This window comes from Thermobia domestica, chromosome 7 (genome assembly GCF_964235325.1).
Source record: "Thermobia domestica chromosome 7, izTheDome1.hap1.1, whole genome shotgun sequence".
In the NCBI taxonomy this organism is placed as follows: domain Eukaryota; kingdom Metazoa; phylum Arthropoda; class Insecta; order Zygentoma; family Lepismatidae; genus Thermobia; species Thermobia domestica.
Genome location: NC_137460.1, coordinates 49,519,963 through 49,547,513, shown reverse-complemented (window position 1 = coordinate 49,547,513; position 27,551 = coordinate 49,519,963). Strand labels below are relative to the sequence as shown.

Below are 27,551 nucleotides of genomic sequence, written 5' to 3'. Positions count from 1 at the left end.
ACTATCATCCCAAGGATGCCAAGGCCCATACCAATCGAGTCCGCACGTGCCGCGAAAGTTTTCCCCGTGTCTTCATGGTGGTTGCAGGTTTGTCTCTGCATAGAGTTGCACGAAATGTGAAAATTAACGCAGCATACTATCAACAACACGTTCTGGAGCCATTATACCGGCAGCATATTCCGTCGTTGTATGGTGCTGAGGAGTCGAAAGTCTTCATTCAACAAGACAAAGCAGCAAGTCACACGGCTCGAACAACTGTGGCGCGCACGGCCCACAAAGCGAGTGAAACTGGAATTCATGCTATCCCATATTCAGACATCCCTGTCAAGTCTCCCGACGCTGTACCAATGGAGTTTTGTGCTTTCCGATGTTTGAAGCGAGCGATTTCCTTACGTTGCCCACGCACACTGACTGGCTTGTGAAAAGTTTGCAAAGAGGAGTGGTCCAAACTTGATAAGATTTCTCTGAACAGAAGCCTACTCCAATGAAAACTTTGGTGTCGGGCTATAGTTTATAGTCAGCACAACCGCTGGTGGGAATACGGCTTTACGCTCTAGCGTAGGGGATACAAACCCGGACCAACCTTCTGTAGGCAAAAAGACGTAATTTTCATTCGTTATATTGGAAGTTGAAATTCATTAAAATGAAATGTTTTACTCACATTAAATAGAGAAAAAAAAATCCTAAAAATCATTTTGCAATTTTGAACGTTTTGTTATATTGGCGTTCATTACAGCGACATTTTACTTACTATGCTTTTTTTTATTAAATAATGGTTTACAAATTCTCTAATATACTTAGTGTAGACTTACTACACTTACATTAAGAAATTAGCCTGATGACTAGACTCCAATGCTATATGGCTTCATAGGCAGATTCCACATGCGCCACTGAAGGACCATTCAAAAACTCTTCTAACTCATCCCGTTCGCTGTCTTCCGTTTTTACTTTCTTCTTCTTTTTCTTTTTCTCACCACTCGATGACTTCTCTTTGTCTTTACTCTTCTTCTTGTGCTTCTTTAAACTTTTCTCTTCACACTGAAATAATCATCAAAGTGTACTATTATTACTTTTATCTATTATTATAAACTGCTTCAACAACTCTATTATAAATAGATCAAACAAGCCACTTTACTTTCCTCTGTACTGTACGAAGTTCATTAAATGAAATTAAGTCATACTTTCGCCACTTTCATTTGCAATATTTTAAACACGTTGGCTACTAATCGGTAAATCTCATGGCCCTATTCGATCTGTACAGTAGGACTCACCAGTAACAGCTTCAATGAAAAGTATCTATAATTACTTATTAAGCACACATAGCAAAAAAAATGAGATATTAAAATAACACAAAATGACTACCAGATGAGCGTGTTACTTTGTGTGTTAATTTAACACCAAGGACACCGTCTTCCGAGCATAACAGAAATAACTAGTAACTGACATCGAGAATTTGCATTGGATTTTATTGTTTGCTATGAGCGACGCTTTACCAGGGTGTCTATCGGTCACGAAAGTTACGAAATCAGAAAATGGTCATGAAAGTCAAGAAAAAGCCACGAAATTTAGCTTTTGGGTCACGTTTTTTTTTTTTTTTATCTGTATAGATATAAGTACAGACTGGAAAATTTTGTTCTATAAAACGTCAAAATTCACCACCAAAATGTCTATGGTCGGCTTTAGACGCTACCAAATTGCAAGCAAAGCACGCTTCTATCGCATGAAAACTCGGTCTAATTCGCACCCAAATTCGCTCTTGAGAATGTTACGAAATTTTGATTTGGTAAAGAAAAAGTCACGAAATTTCATTTTGGAATTTTAGTAAACACACTGTTTACGGAGTATTTTTGGCATTTATGCCAAGTTACGAATAACATACTGTTTTCCATAAACGGCCACAAAAATAATTTTGTAAACCTTTGAATTGTCTGACAACAATTAAATGAATAGCAGTGCTGCCATCTACTGTTCGTATCTGTTGTTTTTATGTGCTAGGGCATAAGAACAACAGATGGCAGAACTGCTACTCATGCAACTGTTGTGGAACAATTCAAAGGCTTACTAAACTATTTTCGTGACCGATTATAGAAAACAGTACGTTATTCGTTACTTGGCATAAATGCCAAAAATTCTGCATAAGGCTTTGCTCATTGCAAACAAAATCCAATGTAAATTCTCGATGTCTAGTTATTTCTGATATGCTCGTAAGACGATGTCCTTGGTGTTAAATTAACACACAAGTAGCACGCTCAAGTGGTAGTCATTTTGTGTTATTGTAACACCTCATTTTTTGCTGCGTACGGAATACATAATAAATCGAATTACCTAGTAGTGTTCCTCTCAATTTTTCTTTCTCAATATTCCTTATATTTCGAAGGATCCACTCGGTTATTCTTCTTCTGAAGCACACAAAAGCTTAAGTCCTTCTTACGACGAGCTCTTACGTTATATTCTTGTGTTTCGGCAGTGGTAATTCAACATTTATCGTCAACTTTTGAAACTTATAGTTGCGTACGAAAAGTCGTTCACCTCGTGCCTCCGTGTTTTATACTTAAATTGAATATTTCCTTCCTCTCTGGGAGCGTGAGTAACACCATTTTAAATACTTTATCATCAGATCCTTATTTTTATATCTCCTATTATAAGTTTTGTTTTCTTTAAAGAAAATTAATGCAAAGTATTCAGTGACTTCATTTCGATGTCCCTGTCTTTCCCTCCAATTCAATGTTTTTACAAAAACACTATTTACATTAATAATTTATGCGGAATTCCACAATATGCCTTGATTTTATGCTATATGTGGTCCTTCCTCAAATTATTTTTGCCTGTTGTAAACGTTAATTTCACTGGCAGATTTAACACTTCGTGTATTTTGTGAATTTTAGGACTAAGGTGGTTGAACATTTATTCTAGTTGTGTAGCTTGTCAGTGAGATTTCTTCTGAAAACTTGTTGGTAGTAGGTGTGAATTTGTGAAATATTAATTTTCAATTGACAATTCAATTCCAAGTGAGAGCACTATGTCCAGTAAAATTTTTCAAGTAATGTGAATATCCTCAGGGAACACGTGTCGAGATCCTATTTAGAGTCCTTAATAAGACTGCTAATCTTGTTAATTGTGTTGTTGTGTAAACAGATGGCAGAACTGCTACTCATGCAACTGTTGTGGAACAATTCAAAGGCTTACTAAACTATTTTCGTGACCAATTATAGAAAGCAGTACGTTATTCGTTACTTGGCATAAATGCCAAAAATTCTGCGTAAGGCTTTGCTCATAGCAAACAAAATCCAATGTAAATTCTGGAAACGAACTGTAACAAAAGCATTAAGTAATATAATAAAATATATTTTTTTTTTAAAGTTTTACTTGAGATGTTGATTATATTGTTCCATCTGCGATCTGGGTTGCCCTTAGTTAAGTTGTTTAGGTCCTTTGTTTCTGATTAAAAAAATACTAGAAAACTTTTCCTCGTATTATTGGAACATGAATAATATTAAAACATCCTTAAAACAATTTCTGTATCTTGATAAGAAACTTTCGAATGTGGTACCAGATTTTATAGAGAAACTGACCGGGTAAACGATGAATAGGCTTCTTCTGGGAGCTACAATGATTGTGCGAATGTAATGAATTCTATGAGGAACATTTCAATCTCACTTTCGGCATTTTGAAACATCTTCAGAAGAAAGGACATAATATAAAATGCACCACGGCTTTATATTATGTCATACTCATGTCCCAACAGAAAAAAATGATTTCGAGTCATTTTTCATCAGGACCAAAGGACCTAAATTCAACTTAGACAAGGCCAACCTAGATCATAGATGGAGCAATATCATCATCTTAAGTAAAACATAAAATTACTCGACAATATCCATTTATTTATATTTTACTACATGATTATATTTTTGTTACATATCGTTTCCAGTTTACATAACTTCAGTGCTAAGAAGATTAGTAGTAATAGTAAGGAACTTAAATAGGATTTTAACAGATGTTTCCTGAGGATAATCACACTACTGCAAAAATTGAATTTGAACATATTCCCTTCACTTGGAGTTAAATTGTCAATTAAAAATTATTTCATAAATTTACACCTAATGCCAACAAGCATTCAAAAGAAATCTCACTGACAAACTACATAAGCTAAAATAAGTGTTTAACCACCCTAGTCCTGAAATTCACAAAATTTTCGCAGTATTAAATCTGCCAGTGGAATTAATGTTCACAACAGCCAAATGTAAATTGAGAGGGAACCGCATACTAAATTAAAAACATTGTAAAATTCCGAAAAAAATATTAATGTGAATAGTGTTTTTGTTAGAACACTGAATTGACGGGAAATATACGGCACTCAAAAAGCGAAATTAAGCCCGTGAATACTCTGCACTAATTGTTCTTTAAAGAAAACAACACTTACAATAGATGATGTAAAAGTAAGGATCCAATGATACAATCATAAAAATGGTGCTGTGACGTTCCCAAAGAGAAAGGAAATATTCAATAAAACTAATAAACTACTAATGAATATATGCCCTATAGCTTCTACAGGATGTTTCAAAACAACACCGACGACAACAACAACGTTTGGGGGTAGAAGACCAACCTGGGTGCACAAATGCTTTCTTTTTAAGTTATAGGTTGCCCGAAACATGAAAAAATGAACTTTAAAGGTCCATAGCTCCAAAATTATGAGACCTACCGTAGTCGGGTCAAGATTACTTAGGAACTAATATGTGCGCTATCCAAATATACATATTTCAGAACCCTAAGGTACTCATGCAACAATTTTTATAGAGGGAGTTTGACTACGGGCATATAATTTGAAGTACTCACCAACTACCTCTATAAAAATTGTTGCGGAAGTACCGCAGGATTCTGAAACTTGGATATTTGCATAGGTCTCATACTACTTCCTAAGTGAAGTCTTGACCCGACTACGGTGGGTTCCGAAGTTTTGGAGGTATGGACCTTCAAAGTTCATGTTTTTCATGTTTTCGGCGCCTCTAACTCCGAAAGGAAGCAGTTGTGCACCCAGGTTGGTCTATACTTTTTGTCTTATCTTGGTGTCAGTATACCTCCCAAACGTTGTCGGTGTTGTTTTGAATCATGTTGTATAAGCAGATATTATAGTTGCCTACCTTTTCCAGTGATATGCTTTTTCTTATTTTCAACGTACACCACTGCATGTATTTCCCTAAATTTAGGGCGCTAACAGAATTTTACTAATACCTTCTTAGTTTTGTTTTATGTTTCACGTGCCCTTTGCTGTGATTTATTCTTAAAACAGCATGCTCACTTTACGTTGTTAGGTTAGGAATGTTGAATTACCACTATTAAGACACAAGAATACAATGTAAGAACTCGTTGTGAGACAAACTTAAGCTTTTTGTGTGCCTCGAAGAAGAATGATCAGGTGATTTACTCGATTTAAAAACTATCTAGTTTGATTACATATATCTTATACTCTCAAACTTTAATCAGAAAAACAGAAAAATGTTGATTATTGGAAAAAATATATAGATGCTATCTACGCAAAGCACTCAGGAAAGAGGCGCTTGGTAGCCAACGTGTTAAGTAGGCGTAGAAAAACACGTGCTACTCAAGACCGAATATAAAAAGGTGGTAAAATATACCAACTTAAAAACGTACAATGCACTGCACCTAGATATACAACCACACGATGTCTTTTTAACGATGATATAGTATACATTTTTATATTAGTGCATTTTTCACCTTTCATCTGCACAAACCAGTGTTTCTTACCTCAATCTTGAAAAGGCTGCCACTGATGATAGCGAATTTTTTTCATTTAACGATCTTAGTGTATATTACTTATTAGAGTTTTCTCACCTATGTTTTTGGTTTGCATCATGAGGATGGAGAAAAGATAACAGTCTATATGCTCTGTTATGTTGAAATAACTATTCAATATTTGAGTTGAAAATCGTCAGCGTTGTTCACTAAGAAAAGACCAGGTTTATTAAAGGTTATAGGGAAAGAAGTGGGAGATGTAACCAGTTGAGAATGCTCCAAGAGCATTGCCAGAACGAACTTAAAAAAGAATGGAGAGATGGAGCGGGAAGGATAACTGTGATCATCCCTACATGTAAAAGTAAATCTTTTTATCCACACCTCCTTCTGTTTCTCGCAAAATATCATCTGTCTATGACTTACGGTTCCCGAGATAAGGCTCCTTAAATCTCCCAAAATTCGAACTTTTTTTGGCCAATATCTGGGAAACGGTGGCCAGTTTGCCACTAGCCAGTTGTCCAGTCGCCATCGGTTACTATTTGGTACCAAAATGTTCACCATCCTTTCAGGTACTGATCAACACCAACACCATCTCTCTATGATTCCAGAGATATGAATCCTTAAATCTCTGAAAATCGCCCATTTTTGGGTCAACATCTCGGGAACGGTAAGAGTGACGTGAAAAATCCCATCACTTTCTCAAATAGTTTTTAATGATCTATCGAATGAAGGGTTCAAAACTGAAAAAAAATCACAAATAACAGACAGACAGACAGAGAGAATTCAATAACGAACTTTTTAAGTTCGTTGAAAATTGATGTAACCCAAATGAACCACCAAGATTGATACAAGGACTACGTCCATAAAAATACACATGAAGTGCACATTAGTTTTGTTTTGAGTTTAACATACTCTTCTAGCACCGGGGCTATATAATACGGGGACCTACAGCTTAAAATGTTAACTATTAGTTACTCTCTACTAGCTAAGTGAAGTAGTACTGGTAGCGTGGTGATTGTGAAGAGAAAGAGCACAAGGTTCAATGGCCACGTGGTTCAATTTTGATTTGAAGATCGTAGATATAAACTCCACTTAGTAAAGATTTACACATCAATAGAAATACAATTCTTCTCACGTTTCGGCAGCGCAACAGTGTGTTCCTCACAATCTTGCCTTACTGACAAGTGTACTTTATAACCCTCGCATAGTTATTCAATTTAATTCCCATCTAAACAGTGTTGCCAATTTAGCGACTTTGTCGCTAGAACTAACGGCTTTTGTAAGTGTCTAACGACAAAAATTTTTATTTAGCGCCTAGCGACAAATCGAGCGACATTTAGGAATTCAAATATTTTGTTCTGCATTTATATTAAAGTATCCAAAATTTTGCAGTTCGTGATACTAATAATTACTTTTACACACACTGTTGCACTACTGCTATGAGCGACCTACTTCGTTGGATTCATTACTGCTATGAGAATTATGTATGTCCTTCTTCACTGCGGTTCGGAAATCCAGGAATTTCCCGTATCTAACTAGTTGCGTAATAGCTGGTAACCTCTTGCATTGCACAGTGCGTACAGTGACAGTGACGCTGGAGAACATTGTGCTTTTCTGGTTCAGTGTAGTGCGTGTGATTTATATATTAATTGAACTGCGGTTGTTCTTAATATAAATTATACAGAAATTTCGTGGGGAGAGTTCGGTGAAGTGTTCCAATACGAAAGCAACATGAATTCCCCAACCCCCCAAAAAGATAATCGTACTCAACAGGAGGGAATGGGGAAAAGTGATCCAAAATTTTAAGTATTTGCAAACTTTCAACTATATTTATTAATTTGTATTCTTCAAAGCGCATAGTGCAGTATTTTTGTCAAGATGGCCATTTTTGTAAAAGAAAAAATACTCGAATCTTCCATTGTATATGAAAAATATTTAAATTATTTTAATTCCTTTGTAAAATTGTATACCGACTTCTCTAGCAACTTGGCAGGAGGCGTTTAGTGACTTCTAGCGACTTTAGAGTACTAAACTAGCGACATTTCACACTGGCAAGTTGGCAACAGTGCATCTAAAGAGTATACGGTGTGAAAAGAAAATAAGAAAAATTTTCTCCATCCATCATATAATATCTAATATAACCATCATAGGTGTTTACTAATACAGACATTTGGTTGTCCACATACAATAGGAGTTGTAACACAATCCGTGCGGTCTAAATGGATAAGTACCATACTCAAGGGTAGAAAATATCAAGAAAAGAAGCGAAGTCGGTAGCGCAGCGCTAAACGCTTTTACACGAAGCCGAAAACCCGGGTTCGATTCTTTGTCTAGTCGTCCATTTTTTCGATCTTTGAATTTCGAACTTTTCAAGTTTATTTTTCAGTTAAGCCTCTTGCTTATCATTCAGTTATCGTTCAGTTCAGTTCGGCAGTCAGCTGTCCAGACTACAATAAATGGTTACAAATTTCTCTGTTTGCGTCCTACCTAAGTGGGAAAAGTACTTGCTATTTATTTATTTATTTTTTGAATTCCCCCCGACAACCTTTTCTTGTGATGCTCATAGTGAACTTAGTTAGTCCTAAATATCATTCCATCAAATTAATGATATACAGGGTGTTTCAAAACAACACCGACAACGTTTGAGAGGCGATTTCTAACACCAAGATAAAACAAAAAATATAGACTAACCTGGGTGCACAAGTGCTTCCTTTCGGAGCTATAGGCTGCCGAAACATAAAAAGAAAAGAAAGAAAAAAAAAGCTAAAGTTCCATAGCTCCAAAACTATGGGAATTACCGTAGTCGGGTCAAGACTTTACTTAGAAACTAACACGTGCGCTATCCAAAAATACATGTTTCAGAACCCTAAGCTACACACGAACCAATATTTATAGAGGGAGTTTGGCTACGGGCATATAAATTGAAGTACTCTCCAACTACCTCTACAAAAGTTGTTGTGGAAGTACCGCACCGCAGAATTCTGAAACATGGATTTTTGGATAACACACATATTAGTTCCTAAATGAAATCCTGACCCGACTACGGTATGTCCTATAGTTTTGGATCTATGGACCTTTAAAGTCCATTTTTTCTTGTTTTCGGCAGCCTGTAACTCCGAAAGGAAGCATTTGTGCACCCAGGATGGGCTATACTTTTTGTCTTATCTTGGTGTCAGGAATCACCTCCCAAACGTTGTTGTTGTTTTGAAACACCCTGTATATGCGTTTCGGCAATTTTGACAAATATCTGTTATTTCTGAGGTAAATGGGCGGATTCATAATTACAGGACACCAGGTATATTATATACATCTAGTGCTACCTATATACCTTCCACTGAGCATCGTAATATGCAGGCAGCTTTCTTTATCAAAAATGAAAACCTTAGAGAAAATAAAAATCAAATTAAAAAGTAAAATCTTCAACGTCCAAGGGTTATGCCCTGTAGACTAACGGAGATGGTTGGTCAATAAGTGAGTGACTATGAAATAATTGGTGGAATGAGAATGTAGGGGAAAACCTCGAAAAAAAGCCACAGACATAATACAAGGTGGACATAAAGTCTGACCCTGGTAACAAAAATTAATAACAAGAAAACAAAAAATGACACAAGCATGCGGTCTGAAAACGTCGCTTGTATGGTACTTCACGATTTTGCCACAGCCTGTGCTACCATCTACTACAGCTGACCGCAGCGCAACAGTCATTTGCTTAAAAATGGCATCAGTACAGCAGAAAGCGAAGTGGGTATTGTGGTATAATGAAACAAAATCTCCCGTCACAGTTCAACGAGCATTCAGGAGAGAGTATGAACAGCAGCTACCTGATGTTAAGAGTATAAAGGAATGGTAAGGACGGGGCTCCTCCACACTGCAGTACTGATGTTCGTTCATTTCTCGATTAAACTTTTCCTGATCGATAGATGGGGAGAGATGGCCCAATACCATAGTCCCCACAATTTCCCTTGACTTCTTCCCGTGAGGTTATGATAAAGACAGGGTTTACGTAACACCTGTCCGTGATATTGCAACACTCAAAAACAGATAAGGATCGCAATAGACACAGTGACTCCTGAAATGTTGAATAACACATGGATGCCTTAAGGGCAATTAATGGAGCACATGTGGAAATTCTCTAAATCAGGTAAAAACTTTTTTGAGTTTTCCTATTATTTTTCGCAAACCACGTGCTTCTACCATTCTTAGTTTTGTTGTTATTAATGTTTGTTATCGTGGAGAGACTTTATGTCCACCCTGTACTATCTACCACAAACTCACATGGTCTGGAAACAAACCAGGGATCCCTCGCACTGAAAGAGAGAGAGGAAAAGAAATTGAGAAGATTCGATATCTGAGACTTACAGAACTCTACATTTGAACGTCCTATAATGATTGAGATACAGAATTTCTCACCTTATCTTTTGGTTTTTCTTTTTTCTTCTCCTTTGTAGAAACAACGGGACTTTCACTTCCTGAACTCACATTATTAGGACCATACTTTAACTCTGGTAAATCCAGCTTCACTTTGGAAGGAACAGACACAAAATCCTCATCTTTTGTCCTTGTATCTTCCTCAGAGGTCACTGCCGTGCCAGCTTCTTCCCCATCCGGACTATTGCGCCACTTACTTGAATTAAGCCAGGTATCTAATGCGTCTGATCCACCAAGGTAGTTCACACTTGAATCTTTATTATTATTATTTTCAGGAGGTACTATAGAAAAACTAGTGTCGCTAGGACCCGTACTAAATGATTTCTCTACACTTAGTACACTTGTAGTCCGATCTGGTTCCTCTTCACTATCACTAGGCGAGGAAGCTGCGTCGGTTTTGTTGCTAGTTATCACCTCACTTGCTGTATCAACTGTCGTTGTTGGCACTATATCGTCCGGATCCAAATCATCTTGAAATCCTGCTACTAGAGGGTTACCTGCCTCCTCCTCACTGGAATAAACACGAGAACGTCATTACAAATACAAATGTACTTTCTCAAGCGAGGATATTTTCGAAACTCACTGATGCTTTTATCCTCAATTGCTTCAAGTACGAAAAACGACAGACATGCTAAATTCACAAACTTATCGGTCCAATAATTAAAGACTTAATAAAACGTAAATTATATTGGCCAACAAACTGAAAAAAATTACCAAAAATAAATAATCAAAACAATTTATTGTTTATCCATTATGAAACCATTGCCTTCATAGAGTAGTGGATAAACTGCAGTTGTGTTTCGGGTATTATAACTATTTGGCAACTAAGTGTAATGGTTAGCAGAATGATATTTTTGTGATCTGAAGTGGAACCTCCAAATATGTAGTATGAAAAGGTAACAAAATCGAGGTTCCAACTTTATTAAACGACAAAGAATAAAAGAGTTAATATGTACGTAGTGATACATCATAACATAAGAAGTACAAAAATTATTCTTGAATACTACGAGTATTTAAAATTTGATTTGATTTTAACGTTCATTTCAGCAGCAAGGCAACATGGACATACAGCTTAACGTGGGATCCGAACCATATGAGCTCTCGCTCGGAACCGAGCCCGGACCTCCCACGCCAAAGGCACGGACGCTAATTGTTTAGTCACGAGGGAGTTCGAATACTTACGAAATTTTTAATTTAGTTGAACTTCGTCGTAGTTATTAAAGTAGTCTACACTTGAAGGTCTAGTATCAATAGTATCAGCTTAAATCCTTATCGACAGAAATTTACATAAGGACAACTGCATTAATTCTACAGCATTAATAAACTAATAGAACCTTTCAGATGTTCATGAATTTTAACAAATCATACCAAATTTTAGATTCGTTTGTTAGATAAGTCCTAAATTATCATTTATTTATTTATTATTTTACTTATTTATTTTGAGCGTATGCTTTACACCAGACAATACACATTGTCTTAGTGTTAGTTTTGGACAAATTTTATCCTATCCTTTGTGTTCCGGTAAATTATTCAATGCAATGCAATGCAATTCAAGGAGTGAAAAGAAGCAACTGGTTGGGTAATAAAAGTTCAAGTTTTCAACTCGCAGTACATATGAGCCACTATCTATCCAATCCATTCTTAGGCCACCTACACATTCTCGCTCTTAAGGATAGTTTTCACTGTACCACAACATATCGTTAAGTTTTGACAACTTAGTCTACTTTAATAAACACTGATCGAATTAGATTCCGCACCCATGGAGATACAAACTAATGGGTTGTTTTCTAGATTTCTCATATGGTATCTGTAGTGTAGTTTTTTACTTACTTTTGAGAGACGATAGGAGAGGAAAGAATGATAATAATAACTAGAATTCGAGATTTCAATGGATTTAAATGCTGTACAATCCCTAAATGCCAAAATGGCGATTTTTGGATGTTAGTCCATCTGTTCGTCCGTCCATAGCGTCCAACGAATCTAAATCAATTTTAAACTAAGATTTTTATAAGATTCTTCAGGAAAAGGTTTGAATATTCTTCGTATTCCCTCTTCATTTTCCAAACAGATATTTATCAGAGGAAAAAAAAGCATATTGCTCTAAAATGTTTCAGTGATTTTGTTTACATTTCACAAGTCCATGTTACATTAATAATACTAAAATATGGTTTAAGTAACTTCACTGGGAAAAACCCACAAGCGGTAATTTACTCTTGGGAATGAGTTTTCTTCGAACAATTTTCTGATAATGGATTCTAGGTGATTATGTTCATATTTCAAAAATAAATGTTTAACAATCGTACAATATGACATCAGTCATTTCTTATGAAAAAATCAAAAGATGTAGTTTACTCTTAGTGAGAGAGTATTTTTCGGAAAATTTTCTTCAAAAAGGACTCAAGTAATTACGATCATATTTCATAAATAAATAATTCAGTAATAACTACAACATGACATGATTTTATTTAAGAAATGGGAGAGGGAGAAATTGGGCCTTATAAGATTGTAATATTAGTACTTCCGTCCGTTACTTCACGCGATAACTCTTGAATCAAAGATAGTTTTTGAATTCTTTTTTAATAAACAGCTAGAGCGAGTATCTCGGTCGAGTTCGTGAATGGGAGTCAATCACTTAGTCTCTTCACTGGTAACGGCGACTTTAACAGTGGCTATCCATAATTCCATATCCATATACCATTCATTCATAATCTTACGTTTCGTGTAACGCTAATATGCAAACTCTCAACGCACTTAAAAGTTACATGTTGCATAAACATCCACGATAAAATATTTAGATATTCGTAATCCTTATTATAAACGCAAAACTATTCATTCATAAATGTACATTCAGCGTGATTCTATTTACTTTCTATATTAGTGATGGTAATAATAATAATAATAATAATAATAATAATAATATTTGTTATTGTTTTATTATGTGTATGAGCGTGAGCGCCTGGTTCTGAGTATAGGCATAGAAAAAAAAAACTATGACCACACACACAGAATGAGTGTTGATCACAGCCACGACAAGGCATATGTCCCTTTTTAGGATTGTAGCTATAAGCCATAACTGTTACCAGTGTGCGAGTTAGATAATTTATATTGGAAGGGGGGGGGGGTAAAATTAGGTCAACACGACGTAGAGTTTGAAGGCGCAATAATTCAAAATGAGACAATAATGCCTTATCCCACCCACACACACACATAAATATGATATGACATCTGTAATAAATATACTAAGAGATTTATTAATTTAATAAATCTACCGACAATAACTATGTACAGTAGAACCCCTCTAGTCCGCCCTCGGCTGGTCCGCCACTCCGGTTAATCCAACCGTGCTCGAGCCGAACTTGTCCCGACTCGCCGATGACTCACGAGTCCCATTGTCGTTTACTGCCGTGGCGGTATTGTTGTTTACTTGCTGTTACCGCTTGTCCGCTTTAGTGCTCCGTGATCTCTTGTATCGTTTCTTTCGTTGTGCGTGTTTTCTGTACTGTACTGTGCAGTTTTTAGTGCTTACTGTTCGTTGGTTTTACGACAGTGTTCTGTGTTCGTTACAGCACAGTGTTTTTTTTCAACATGTCAGGAGTGAAACGTAAACACGTTACTCTTTCATTAAATGAAAAATTGCCAAGGAACTCAATGTAGGTGTTACGATAATAAAAGATTGGAGAAGAAATCGGAAAGACATTGAATTATATGCAGTGACGACGATAGATGGTGAAAACGCTCTTAAGAATATATAAACCAAAAGTTGAACTGCTTGACAATGCATTGTGGGTGTGGTTCTGCCATAAAAGAAGGAAAAGAACACCGATATCTGGGTCCATCATAAAAGAAAAGGCAAAAGCTCCCCCTCCCCCCCCCCCCCAAAAAAAAAGCTGGAAGTCAGTTCGGAGCTAGTGAAGGCTGAATTGATCGTTGGAAAACCCGTCATGGCGTCCGGTTTGTTTCAATTTCTGGTGAAAAACTATCTGCTAATGTCGAGACGCCTCAGAAGTTTTCTGTGAAGTTTCAAGAAACTGTCGGGGAATATGAACTGTTACCTTGCCAAGCCTATAACATACACGAGACAGGCCTAAACTATAAAATGCTGCCAAACAAAACGCTCGCTGTATCAAATGAAATCGTGGCAGGAACGAAACTTATAAAAGAAAAGCTCCTTGCAGCAACGGTGATGGTACACGCAAGCTTCCTCTGTTCGTTATTGGCAAATCTAAGCAGCCTACGGCATTCAAAATCATAAATTTATCTTCCTTACCGGCTTATTAACGCAATCACAAATCTGCTTGGGTGGATTGCAATCTTTTCAAATCTTGGTTTTTAAACGAGTTCGTTCCATCTGTTGAAATAGACTTGAAACAAAAACTCCCTGTTAGTACTCTATTGCTCTTGGATAACGCACCATCACATCCGTTTGAGGCGGAGTTAATGAAAGGGGACATAAAAGCTACCTTCCTTCCACCAAATGTCACGCACTTATCCAACCAATGGATCAGGGAGTTGTAGAATACTTAAAGAGGCGTTATCGCAGAAAGCACATCAGCTCTATTTTAGAAAAGTCCGAAGAAGATTGTAACATACTTGAAGCTATGAAATCTCTCAACATCAAAGATGCTATCTATACGCTTGTTGAGTCATGGGAGGAACTGAAACTTGACACGTTGCAAAAACCATGGCGTAAGCTTTGGCCGGAAGTTATGACCAAAAGTGACCAGATCGTAGATGAGCAAAACAAGAACACGCAGGAAAATTGTTAAAGATCTACAAACTGTACAACGGAACTGTACAGTGAAGTTGAGGAGTGGATTGCCTAATGTGACAAAGACTATGAACCAGTGAAAAGCTCAATGACAACCAGATTATTGCTGCTGTTTAGCAAAATAACATTGAAGAAACTGGGAACGAGGACTCGGACGGTGATGATGACGAATCCCCTACCCGGATTTCACACACCGGCGCCAAGAACGCTTTTGATATTGCTCTTCAGTACAGCGAGCAGAACTCAACCTCAATACCTATGGACATTTTGTGGATCAAGAAATGGAGGAAGATTGCACCTGAGTCTAGAATTTTATCTTCTAAACAAAACTCTATAACTTTTTTCTAAGTATTTTTTTACTATAGTAAATACTGAACATACAGTCTGTATTGCTCTTTAAATAAGAACAACAGCTTTTGTGCGGTTTTTTGTAATGTTTTTACTGTAGAGAACAATACAGTCATTTTTTAGTTCATTATTTTACTGTAAATCCGTATATTTCTGTATTTTCTGATAATCCGACTTACTCTGCGTTCCGACCATACCCCAGTCCCAAACTTGACAGATTAGGGGGATTCTACTATATATATTGTCTGACATGCACACACCACACCTAACCTTTCTGAACGTGTTTAAACGTTGCACTCACTCTTGTATCCGTAGCTCTATAAGGTTTATTTACTTAATAATTCGGCCCGAGCGATAGCTATCATCACAATAATCATGTTAATTCTTCCGCTCATATTGAAATTTCCACTTCGCGTTATTACATATAGCCTTGCAAAAGAAAACCTACTTCAGTATTATGAAAACCACTAAAATTATTAGTTTATCCGGACATACTTTTAAAAGATTCTAGGTATTAGCCTATCATACAAGAAATGGATTGTTGCTGGTCCCGATTTCTGGCATCAAGGTCAAATCGAAGGACAAATATTTAAAAACTCTCAATTCAAATTTCGAGCTTGTGCTTCTACTCCTCACTAAAGCTACGCTCTTCACGATTCATTTTTTCTCCAAATATCGATTCCGTAAGAGAGCTCAGGAAGTCAACACTTACAATTACTTTACTGTTAGGTTACAGATGAGTTGATTCACTATGTGCTACGTTATTCAAATACAGTAAAACATTACATTGAAGTTTTCCAGACAGCATTATTGGCGTGGACAGCAAACTCTACAGGAAAAGGAAAATTGGAAATATGAAGGGTTAACTTTTAAAAGCCCGCTCCAGTTGAAGCACTTATTCAGACATGGACAATGACACGGAGGACAGTCATATTAGCAATTGCTGAAACAAGTCTTCAATTATGCGCTTACTCACCTTCACTAGCTTGTCTGCTTACTACAGACTCATCCCGAGCGTGTACGTTAACATATAGCCACGAGAGAATATATAGAGATTTTGAGTACGGTTTCAAAAGTTCATTTCCGCAAACTGTAAAAGGCAGTGATTACTATGACAACTACCACAAAGTAAATGCAACTTTTGAGTTGCATAGACGCATACCACCAGAGAATGAGGACCATGCGCTAACAAAGAATACACTGGAAAACGTAATATAACAAAACTTAAAACCCCAAGATGATAATCGATACAAATGTAGAGGATGAATATGACATGTCCAACTTTCGCGAAGTATGGTATAAGAAGCTTTGTTTACTTGTTCTTGGCCATCCGCTAACAGCGTTTATAAACCCATATGTGACTTTGTTAGGTACAATTACTACATTCAAATTCACGAACGATGACGAACCGAAGTTTACGAGGATACGGTTGCAAGTAACAAGTATAGTCATGATAATATACTAAGCAGTTCAACTAAACAGCGGTGAAAATAGTGGGGAAATTAGAAATGACCAAAACTGAATAGTTTACATCGCTCATTTCGAAATACAACTAGAAGATTTTACAAGAAATGACAAAAATTAGTGAAATTTGGCGTTATACTAAGCATAGTTTGGGAGGGAAAGCGAGCATCCCCGGTGGGGATACTTCAGTTGATTTCTTTGGGGGGAGCAAAATGTGATTGAGGGGAAAAATCCCCTCATCCCCCGGTAATTCGCACCCTGACTGTTACAATTATCGTGAAATGTATGAACTACACGTACTCCAAACGGGAATCGCAACCAAGTCTCCTTGAGCAAAATAAGAACGCTACCATCTATTCACGAGAAAGTTCAATAGAATAAAAACACTATAGCTACCTTTCACTATCTTCTTCTACTCTGGACGAAGTCTCTTGTAGGCTTGTGTCTTCCAGGAACGATCTATCAATTTGCCCACCATCTGGAACGAACTCCTCTACACTAGTAATGGGTTCTGTAGAACTACTCCTCGGGGATATTATGATTTTCTGCTCTAAAATATGCAAAGGATTAACATATTAATTATGGGTATTTTTTTAAAAGTAAGTACACTACTTAATGTTCTATATGAAAGATTCATCTATGTACAATTTTTGTAACCTAGCTCCCTTTATTGAGCATTTCTTTCGCTAAAAACAAGTAGTACTGTCACGTTTACACCACGTGAAGGAATTTGGTTAGAATATTGAAATAACCGAATGGTACACAACCAACCTCACTTTTAGCCAAGGGTGTCGATCCTGGAGAGCTGGGGGTTGCGGGCCCCCCAATGCTCATGTGGGCATTCTTATGAATATGTATTTTAACTTGACGGGGACATATAGCCTCAATGCTGATATCTCCATTAATCCCCCATTCATTCATTCATTATGAATATGTATTTTTTATTGTTATATGTACTTTTATGAATATACAATATTTGGCATAATTTGACATACAATATTATGAATATACAATATTCGTTTTAAAATCCCCATATTATCCTTCTTAGACCCTTTTCTGCAACCAAACACACATCTGAATGGGCCTCCCCAAAGTTACAGAAAAATTGTCGCCCTTGCCTTTAGCTACAGCTGAGTTGCATAGTACGAGGGGCAATTAATCTATAAGTTCTTTGGGGAATATATGGAGGGCCATATTTTGGGATCAATTGGATGGATCACTTTCGTCAACTAATTCGATTCCTAACTTTTGATCCCGTACATCCTGCCAGAAATTGATGGTGATTCTTCAAGTAGTTTTAGATATTTTTTTTTGTCATCCGGACAAACAAGGTAAGTAGATAACACGAATTTTCGTTGGTAAACCCAAATGCCTTAAAAGTTAATCTGCTCTGTGAGTATGGCCAACATACGAGACGCATTCAGAAAGTAAGTTTTCCACGCGTCTCATAGCTAGGAAACGGTATGTTGCGCGAAGCGACTACGTGTACGTGAGAGAGTAAGGTCCTAGCATGGCGCATGCGCCAGCAGAACTTCCCTATTTCTCTGAGTAGCGTCGTGGCGGCAGTGGTTGAAGATGGACGTTTCTATTCCAGCTCCCGCCGCGTGTGAAGTGCGAGCAGTGATAAAGTTTTTGAATGCACAGGGCATGGCACCAATCGAAATCCATCGTTAGCTGTGCCAGGTCCATGGGTCTAACGGCATGAGCAAGCAGTTCCTGCACATTTTCCGATCCTTATTGCACACCACTGTCACGGACTGCCTGTTGATCAAGATGTTTTGTGTTGAAGCAACTGACCCTAGGGCACAAAGCAAGGCGCACAGGGCCAGCATTGACATTTTTGCAACGATACAGCTGACGTTGGATTTCAATCGGTGCCACGCCCTGTGCATTCAAAAACTTCATCACTGCTCGCACTTCACACGCGGCGGGAGCTGGAATAGGAACGCCAATCTTCAACCACTGTCACGACGCTACTGAGAGCACTAGGGAAGTTCCGCTAGTGCATGTGCCATGCTAGGACCTTACTCTCTCACGTACACGTAGTCGCTTCGCGCAACATACCGTTTCCTAGCTATGGGACGTGTGGGAAACTTACTTTCTGGATGCGTCTCGTACATATAAATAAGTTTATATTTTTATATGTTTGCACAACACGAGAACAGATGCGTATTTCCCTACTTACCCAGATCTCCTCCCCCAATGAGAATTACGAACTTCAGGATTTCGTGAGTTACTGAAGCAATGGGTCTAAAAGTACGAGCATCAAGAACAAATAGTGTGTACCAAAAATGAAAAGCTATACATTTTTACAATGAATGTTTTAAAGAACCAAAAATATTTTCTGGTATATCTATGCTGAAGTTTGAAACTTTAGAATTTAAGAAAAAAAAAATGAAGTCCTGTAACGAACAGGGGCAACAGAAGATGAAGATGATGACATAACGCCATATAAAATTTATCGGTTTCATGGTCATCACCCAATATGAATCAGATCAATTCATCATCTGCTTACACTTAAAACTTGCAATTAATCAACTTCTTCAGGTTGGTGCAGATGAAGAGATTGAGAGGGATAGAGACGACTAGACTGTCGTTTATAAGAACTGGTTTATTGAATACTTTCCTCTCTCTCTCTCTCACTTACTCACTCACTCACTCACTCTCACTCTCTCTCACACACACACAAAGAAAAAACTATAATATAACATTAACAGCATTTAATTGCAGTTCACTGGTACGAAAAGAACTGTGATGTATAAAATAGTAATATATAAACATATACAAAATAAGGTATTCAAAACAATGTTTATGTCCGATTATTTGTTAAAAACAAAGCATAATTATAAAAACAATACATAAATCATAATGTGGATTGACATAATTATTATTATTTTCTTCTTTCAGTGGTAGCTATACAAAACTAATGATGCTGTGAATTGTTGAAGCGAACAATTCTTCCTTTACCCTCTCCTAACTCCGATTATACCAGGTAACTAAAAAAGTTCTTGCTATTTTTGAAGTCTCATTAATCAGGGGCTCACAAAGAGGAAACAAAAATGTCGCACGTGCCTGCCAAGCGATCGGAAGTTAGTCTGATGATCAACCTTCAGTAAGACAGGCACGTTGTGCACATACTGCAGCCATAGCTCTTCCAATGCCGAAGAGAAATGGAGCAGCTCATTCGCGTGTGTTTATTACATGACTTTAAAGTGGGCTTAGCTGCCGCATAACGTCGCTGCATAAGCCAGAAATTTGAGAAGAATATAGTGAACGAATGTAACGCCTCGCATTGGTTTCAGAAAATCCGTTCGAGAAATGTGAATGACCAAATGTGTTAGATGACGAGACCTTGAAAGCAGCCATTGAGGAGGACAGTGGTCTAATGTGTGATAAACTTGCAGAAAGGTTCCATGTTTCCGCTGAAACAATCAGACTGCACCTGCATTGGATAGGGACGCTATACAAGTTAAGGAAGTGAGTACCCCGCCCATTGTCGGCAGCCAACAATGAACAACGAAATACAGCCTGTTTGTCCTTATCTCTCGACACATGAACACACCCATCTTTGATCCTGCTCACTGATAACGAGAAGTGGGTTCTCTATAACACATTGGTTGTCGCCACGTGACCATGTTCCTCACACCTCAGGACCACGGATCACTGCTGACCTCTACTCTCAGCAGCTGCAAAGATGGTACCGTGCATTGCGACAGGAGCCGGTATTGGTGAGTTGCAAGGATGTGTTGTTCCTGCATGACCATGCCAAACCACATGTGGTAAAAGGACCCGGGATACCCTTCAGCAAGATAGTTGCGAGACACTGTGCTATGCACCACATTCACGGGACCTTGCGCTAACAGGCACCTGTTTCATTTTCTAAACAATCACCTCCGTTGGAGAGACGTGCGAGGAACGCACTCTCAAACTTCTTTTCATCCACGATCGCAGAGTTTTATCATCAGGGTATTGTGCAGCTGCAGAACGTTGGCAAAAGGTGTTGGATGCTGATGGACATTACTTGGAAACCTAAAGGTACGTACTGTCCAGTATATTGCTCTTTGTTTATCACTGCTCTAGAACGGAACATCACTGCGGAAGAACTTTTTTGGTATCTTGTAATACTACTACTACTACTACTACTACTAATAATAATAATAATAATAATAATAAACGTTCACACACTCATTCACGGTACATTTACAACTTTGTAACCTTACTCCAATACTACTGATATTTTGGACAAAGTCGCTGTTGTTTCTCAGAAGAAAAGAAAAATAAAATATGACTAATAATTAAAAAGAAAATAAGGTAAAATATAGAAGAAAAAAAAACTTCTTCTTGTTGTATGTAGTTGCATGTTAGAATATTCACGTAATTCGAACTATCAACACTGCTGTCGGACGGAATTTTTTTCGTCCACATCTGTTCTACCCGAGACTGTACGACCAAAAACTTTATACTATCACCGGCTAAAACACATACTATTCATCTGGAAGCGCCCTGAACAACATTAATCTTACCTTGTTTGAGACTGTCCGGTTCGTCTTTCCCTTTGCCGAAGATTTTAGACATAAACCCTGTCTTTTGGTCTTTGTTTTCAGTCTTTCCGTTGAGAGCATCAGGAGTTGATGATCGTCGTGCAGTTTCAATGACAGCAGCCAACTGCTGTTGCTTTTGTTCCTTCGGAGAATCCCTCTGCGGGGATTTCGATTCGAAGTTCGTCCTTGGCGGTGTGCTTCCGGGGATTGGAAGCCCTGCACCGATGGGCCCAGGTACTGATACACTCTTCTTCATGTTAGAGGTAGGCTCCCGTTGTTGGGAGGAGAGCTGGTGACTACTCTGTGATGTAGGGGGTCCTGGAGGGGAAGGCTGGGCGACTATTACACCTTTGGACTCAGCTAATTGGCGTCTTTGTTGCGTCAAGTTCTCAATAAACCTGAAAATACAAAATTAAATAAATGCAATACTGTATTCGATGGATTTTATCGCTCGGTATATTTATTACACTGCAGAAGTTACGTTGCCTGTCCATTACTATTAAATATAGTAAATTTTGTACAAAACCCTTCACAATTTCGTCGATATCAGAAATGATATAAACTAAACAAATGAGTTGCGTTCCGCATTGCAGAATTTCAAACTAGTGATTCAATATTAAAACCGGAAGTAGTATATCACCGGAATCTATTCTTGAGATACTGATATCTACACTGTAAAAAATGAGGTGTTGAAATAACACAAAATGACTACCACTTTAGCGTGTTAGTTGTGTGTTAATTCAGCAGCAAGCACATCGCCTTCCGAGCATATCACAAATAACTCTTTACTACCTGGGAGAATTTTCATTGGTATTTATCGTTTAATATAAGCAAGACTTTGCAAAGTATATTTGGCACTTGTGCCAAGTAACGAATAATGCTCTATGTTTTCTGTAATCGGTCACAATAATATTGTAAACCTGTGTATCGTCTGACAAGAGTTACATAGGCAACAGTTCTGTCATCTTCTGTTCATATGTGCTAAGAGACAAGAATAACAGATAAAGAAAACAGATGGAAGCACTGCTCTCTGTGTAACTATTATCAGATGATTCAAAGGTTTACAACAATATTATTGTGACTGATTACAGGAAACATAGAATGTGTTTAGTTACTTGCCTCAAATGTGAAATATATTTTGCAAAGCTTTGCTCGTACCAGCCAATAAAAAACAATACAAATACTCACAGCCAGTAGCGAGGTATATTTGATATGCTCTAAGGCAGCGTTTCCCAACCGGTGTGCCGCGGCACACTGGTGTGCCGTGAATGGGCCGCTGGTGTGCCGCGAGGAATCGAAACAATTATTAATTTTATAGCAATCAAATTGCAAAAGGTAGGGAAAAATGTATATTTGTATTTCACATTACTATGAAACTCTACTGTGAATCTACAATTTTAAGATTCATACCGGGTTACTGTTCTGTACATTTCTAATGTTGAAAAGAAAATGGTTATCATTGTTATGACCATTATTGCTTCTTTATTGTTGCAGACTATTTCCTAACTTAAAAATTTAAAATATCATTCAATCCTTTCGACAAAGTACCTACATTTGTGTTTTAAAAATAAATGAGATTTGTTTGTTCGTTCGTTATTTAGTGATCTTCCTTCTTAGTAAAAGGTTGGATACAGTTTTTAAAAATAAAGCGTATTTTTAAAAACTTGAGTCTAATATTTCATTGCAATTATTTTCTATTTTTAAATTAGAATGAAAAATAAGCATAATGATTTACCACGAAAAAAAAAAAAAAAAACAATGATCGAGCTTTCTTCTCTGTGAGTAGGGGACCAATAATCACAGAAAAAATACCAGTTTTATATTTACAAGTAATAATATCTATAAGTGTGCTGCGAGAATCCAAGTAACACCCGTAGTGTGCCGCAAGTTGAAAAAGGTTGGGAAACGCTGCTCTAAGGCGACGTGCTTGGTGTTGAAAATTGATATACAAGTAACACGCTAAAGTGGTAGTCATTTTGTGTTGTTTCAACCTCATTTTTTGCTGTGTATTAGTTTCTCTTTATGGCGGATCAATGTTAAAACTGGAAATCGTACATGTCTACCACTTCCGGTTTCAAAAGACGGATAGAAATAGAGTTAAACCTATTTTTGAAACGCTGAACCCACTTTAGAAAAGAGCCTCGTCGCTATCTACTACCGTTTTAGTTCTACAGTGATCAACGCTGAAACGGAAATGGTTCCTTTCTATCACTTTTGGTTTGAATACAGGCTTAAGAGAGAAGATAGAATCTACTCCTGGAACAATGGATCCATACAAAACAGCACTTTCCAATATCTCTTACCGTTTTCCCTTTTATACCTGTCAACAAACAGACGGACTTAGGTATAGTATAGTTGGAAGCAAGGGCGGATCCAAGGGGGGAGGGCTAAGGTGCTATAGCGCCCCCCCTTGACGCTCAGGTTTACATTGGATAAAATGGGCTTCAATTCTGCTTTACACTGAATAAAACGGCAAATTATGGTTTAGCCCCTCCCTTGATCATATCCTGGATCCACCACTGGTTGGAAGTAATATATGAGGCATGAACCTACAGTTTAAGGTAATTCGTTCAAATTTTTAATCATCTGTCACTGGGAATCCAACCTGGCTCCACGCGTTACCCACTAGACTAGCGGGGAGGGTTAATATTTCTTTGATAATGCTTTCCCGTAAATAATGAAATATTGAACTAGTAATTTCAATATTCTTAAACTCCTCACAAATTGTTGCATCACTTTGTCTACGGGCTATGGGAGGAAGACTATCGGCAAACACATGGGAAAATCCCCAACAATAAGGAGACTGACGCTAAAGAATTTTCACCTTGCATTACATATTAAGTAAAATTAGCATTTTTAAAGATCTAAATTTAAATAAAATTGTATCACAATCTCTGCTAATGATTTTGAAAGGAAAAGTCATGTTTAAAACAACTGCAATAGTGGAATAGATTCTGAAACTCGTGTTAATCAGTTACATATTAGCACTAGATGTAGCACATGTGTTTGCTGTCCTTTCTTTTTCTATACTTGTTCTTAAGCAATATGGACATCATATGTGCTTTATGTGATATATTTTTATTTCGAAATTATTCAGGATAATTCGAATTTAATACACGAAAGAAAAATGAATTCCCAATTTTACGAGGGAAAATATTCCACAGAGAAGAAAACTACGGTATATTTTCCCTACTGTTTGTCCTGGTGAAATTCCCATTACCTATTACTTAATTACCTCACCATGAGGACGAACCTTTTTGAGTTGTACAAATGGTATTCTTGAGCAGCAAACATTAATATTTCGATTGCAGGACAGTTTGCAATTACAAACAGAGACAATGATTTAATTAAACTAGTTATACTGTTTATTAGTTGTTGATTCAGCGTTTATTGGCCCTTTCAGCACCGAGGTTATATGACACATGGGTTTACAGCTTAACGAGGAATCGGAATCACAGGTACTCCTACGAGGAGTCGAATCAGTATCTTCCGCACCGACGGCGAGTACGCTAGTTATACAGCCAAGAGGTAGCTCTAGCTGCAGTGTTTATGTTAGTTGTACAATCAACAATGAAAGTACATTCACCACATTCTCCGAGTTATTTATCTCTCACACAAATACCCAAGTTTCCAATACAGACTTAAAAACAACACATATTGTACTACAATTTCACTTTCAACCTAAGTTTATAAACTACACTAGTTAACAAATTTAAACTTTTTGTTTGTTACATGAGAAAAATCACCTGATCTTAAAGGAACTTTTTGCGCTGAATTCGAATATGCACTCGGTTACTCTCCATCACCTACAGTTTTCCCGTAACAGAGGGATTTTCGGGAAATTCCCTCAAAAATTTCCCTTTTTCAGATATTTTATTCCCCTAGTTCCTGTCCCCTTACATATAGTAACATAGAAATTATACCTAAGTATACCTTGATTTATATTTAATAAACCCTAAAAGTTTCGTAAAAATCGCTTTGTTCTTTGTAGAGAAATAAATATATTTGTATGTATACTGTGTGCACTGTTTATTGCACCTGATAGTAATGCTTTCAGATCTCCTGAGTTGGGGTAAAAACGATTTGCTTTATTACTACAAACACAGACATAAAAATGAATATTTACAATAGTCAACAACACACTTGTATTGCTCTCTGTAAATTAGAAACGTGTATAAAAATAGAATGTACTTCCAACGTATATTTTTCAATGCAAGATAATGTGTGCGTATGTACGGATATAAATGGGTTGATGGCGGAGCTAGGAATTCCTTACGTTCCAGAAGAATGGAGGTTATTTATCGACGCGTCAAAGGTCAGCCTTAAAGCTGTCCTTTTACATAATGGAAATAAAAAACCTTCTATACCACTTGCGCACTCAGTGAAGATTAAGGAATCCTATGACACCATGTCAACTTTGCTAAATCTTATAAATTACAAGGACCATTGTTGGCAAATATGTTGTGATCTCAAGGTAGTTGGTATTTTATTAGGACTGCAGTGCGGTTACACGAAGTACCAATGTTTTTTATGTTTATGGGATAGCCGAGCTGATGACAAACATTATGAAGTGAAGGAATGGGAACCTAGAGTGAATTACGTACCTGGAGAATGCAACGTCAAATACGCTCCTTTGGTAGATCCTAATAAGATATTACTACCGCCACTTCATATCAAGTTAGGACTTATGAAAAACTTTGTCAAAGCCATGGACACATCTGGTGAAGGTTTCAAGTATTTGCGAGATAAGTTCCCTAACCTGAGTGATGCTAAGATTTCAGCGGGAGTGTTTATTGGTCCCCAAATTAGGAAATTAATGCTTGATGATAGCTTTGACAGCAAGTTAAACAGTGCTGAGCTAGCTGCCTGGACAGCATTTAAGTGTGTTGTGCGCAACTTTCTGGGTAATAACAAAGCTGAGAGTTACACAGAAATCGTACAGGACATGATACAGAAATACAAAGAGTTGTGTTGTAGGATGTCTTTAAAAATCCACTTTTTGCACTCCCACCTCAGCTTCTTTCCTGCTAACCTAGGTGCTCTCAGCGACGAACAGGGGGAAAGATTCCACCAAGATATAATGGCAATGGAGAAAAGGTACCAGGGACGATGGGATCTTTCAATGATGGGGGACTATTGTTGGGGTCTTGTTAGAGAATGCAACATTTCTTACAAAAGAAGGAAGTAGTGTACGTTTTTGTAACCCAATGGAAGTTTCATATATTGTGATAGTTTTGATTGTCTTTTCATGACCTTTTGGTACATTTGTATTATTATTTATTGTAAATTGTCACACTTGTAAATTATATTGTATTATATTTTATATATGTGTTTGTGGTAATAAAGCAAAACGTTTTACCTCAACTTAAGAGATCTGAAAGCATTACTATAAGGTGCAATAAACAGTACACACAGTATACATACAAACATATTTATTTCTCTAGAAAGAATAAAGCGATTATTACGAAACTTGGAGGGTTTGTTAAATATGAATCAAAGTATACTTAGGTATAATTTCTATGTTAGTATATACAAGGGGACAAGATCTTGGGATGTAAAATAAACGAAAAGGGAAATTTTTGAGGGATTTTCCCGAAAATCCCTCTGTTACGGGAAAATCGTACGTGATGGAGAAAAACCGAGTGCATATTCGAATTCAGCGCAAAAAGTTCCTTTAAGAACAGGTATTTCCTTTTATGTAACAAAACCTTTGTTAACTAGTGCTATTGACACTTACACTTTAAACTTACCATTATAAATACTCAGAACATTCCATATTTTACTCTACATCCCAAAATAAAGTCAATTTACTAGTTATTGCTAAATAAATGATGTAAACGGACCCAACTATTTTCTTCATATTGCATTACCAACCTGTGGTGAAGCACTATATATTCTTTTGGAAAAACAAACATTTTATGGAAGATTTCATTTCCAACCCTATAACTGAACATAATTCATTTCTGCCGAGAAAATCCAGCCAAGGCACTTTACTGGTACGGTTATGGTTTGATCGGATGTTTTCACTCGAGAAAAGATCTGACGAGTTTGTTCATATTTAGTTAAAAAAGCTTTTATAATGGCAAAGTTAATCTCTTTCAGTAAAAATTCAGAAAGGTACTTTACAGCTGAAAGTGGGTCTTGTTCATGTGATATTCTTGAAAATTGTGCTTAGCAATGATGTTCATAACTCTGCAACACGGCATGACTCATGATTACCATATTTGTCGGCATATAAGAAGACGCAT

The 27,551-nt window shown here is 37.1% G+C and overlaps 1 protein-coding gene across 1 annotated transcript in view; it reads right to left on the bottom strand.

The window, feature by feature from the left end:
• The window catches only part of LOC145690069 (rab-like protein 6), a 58,857-nt gene that overhangs the window by 7,744 nt on the left and 23,562 nt on the right, over positions 1–27,551 (bottom strand). Inside the window, exons 7-10 of the mRNA XM_081764587.1 lie at positions 21,286–21,701; positions 17,159–17,312; positions 10,165–10,693; positions 822–1,038 (exon numbers count right to left, since the gene is read on the bottom strand). Of these exons, the coding sequence (XP_081620713.1) occupies positions 856–1,038; positions 10,165–10,693; positions 17,159–17,312; positions 21,286–21,701 (1,282 nt within the window). The 3' untranslated portion in view covers positions 822–855. The remainder of the gene's footprint in view (positions 1–821; positions 1,039–10,164; positions 10,694–17,158; positions 17,313–21,285; positions 21,702–27,551) is intronic.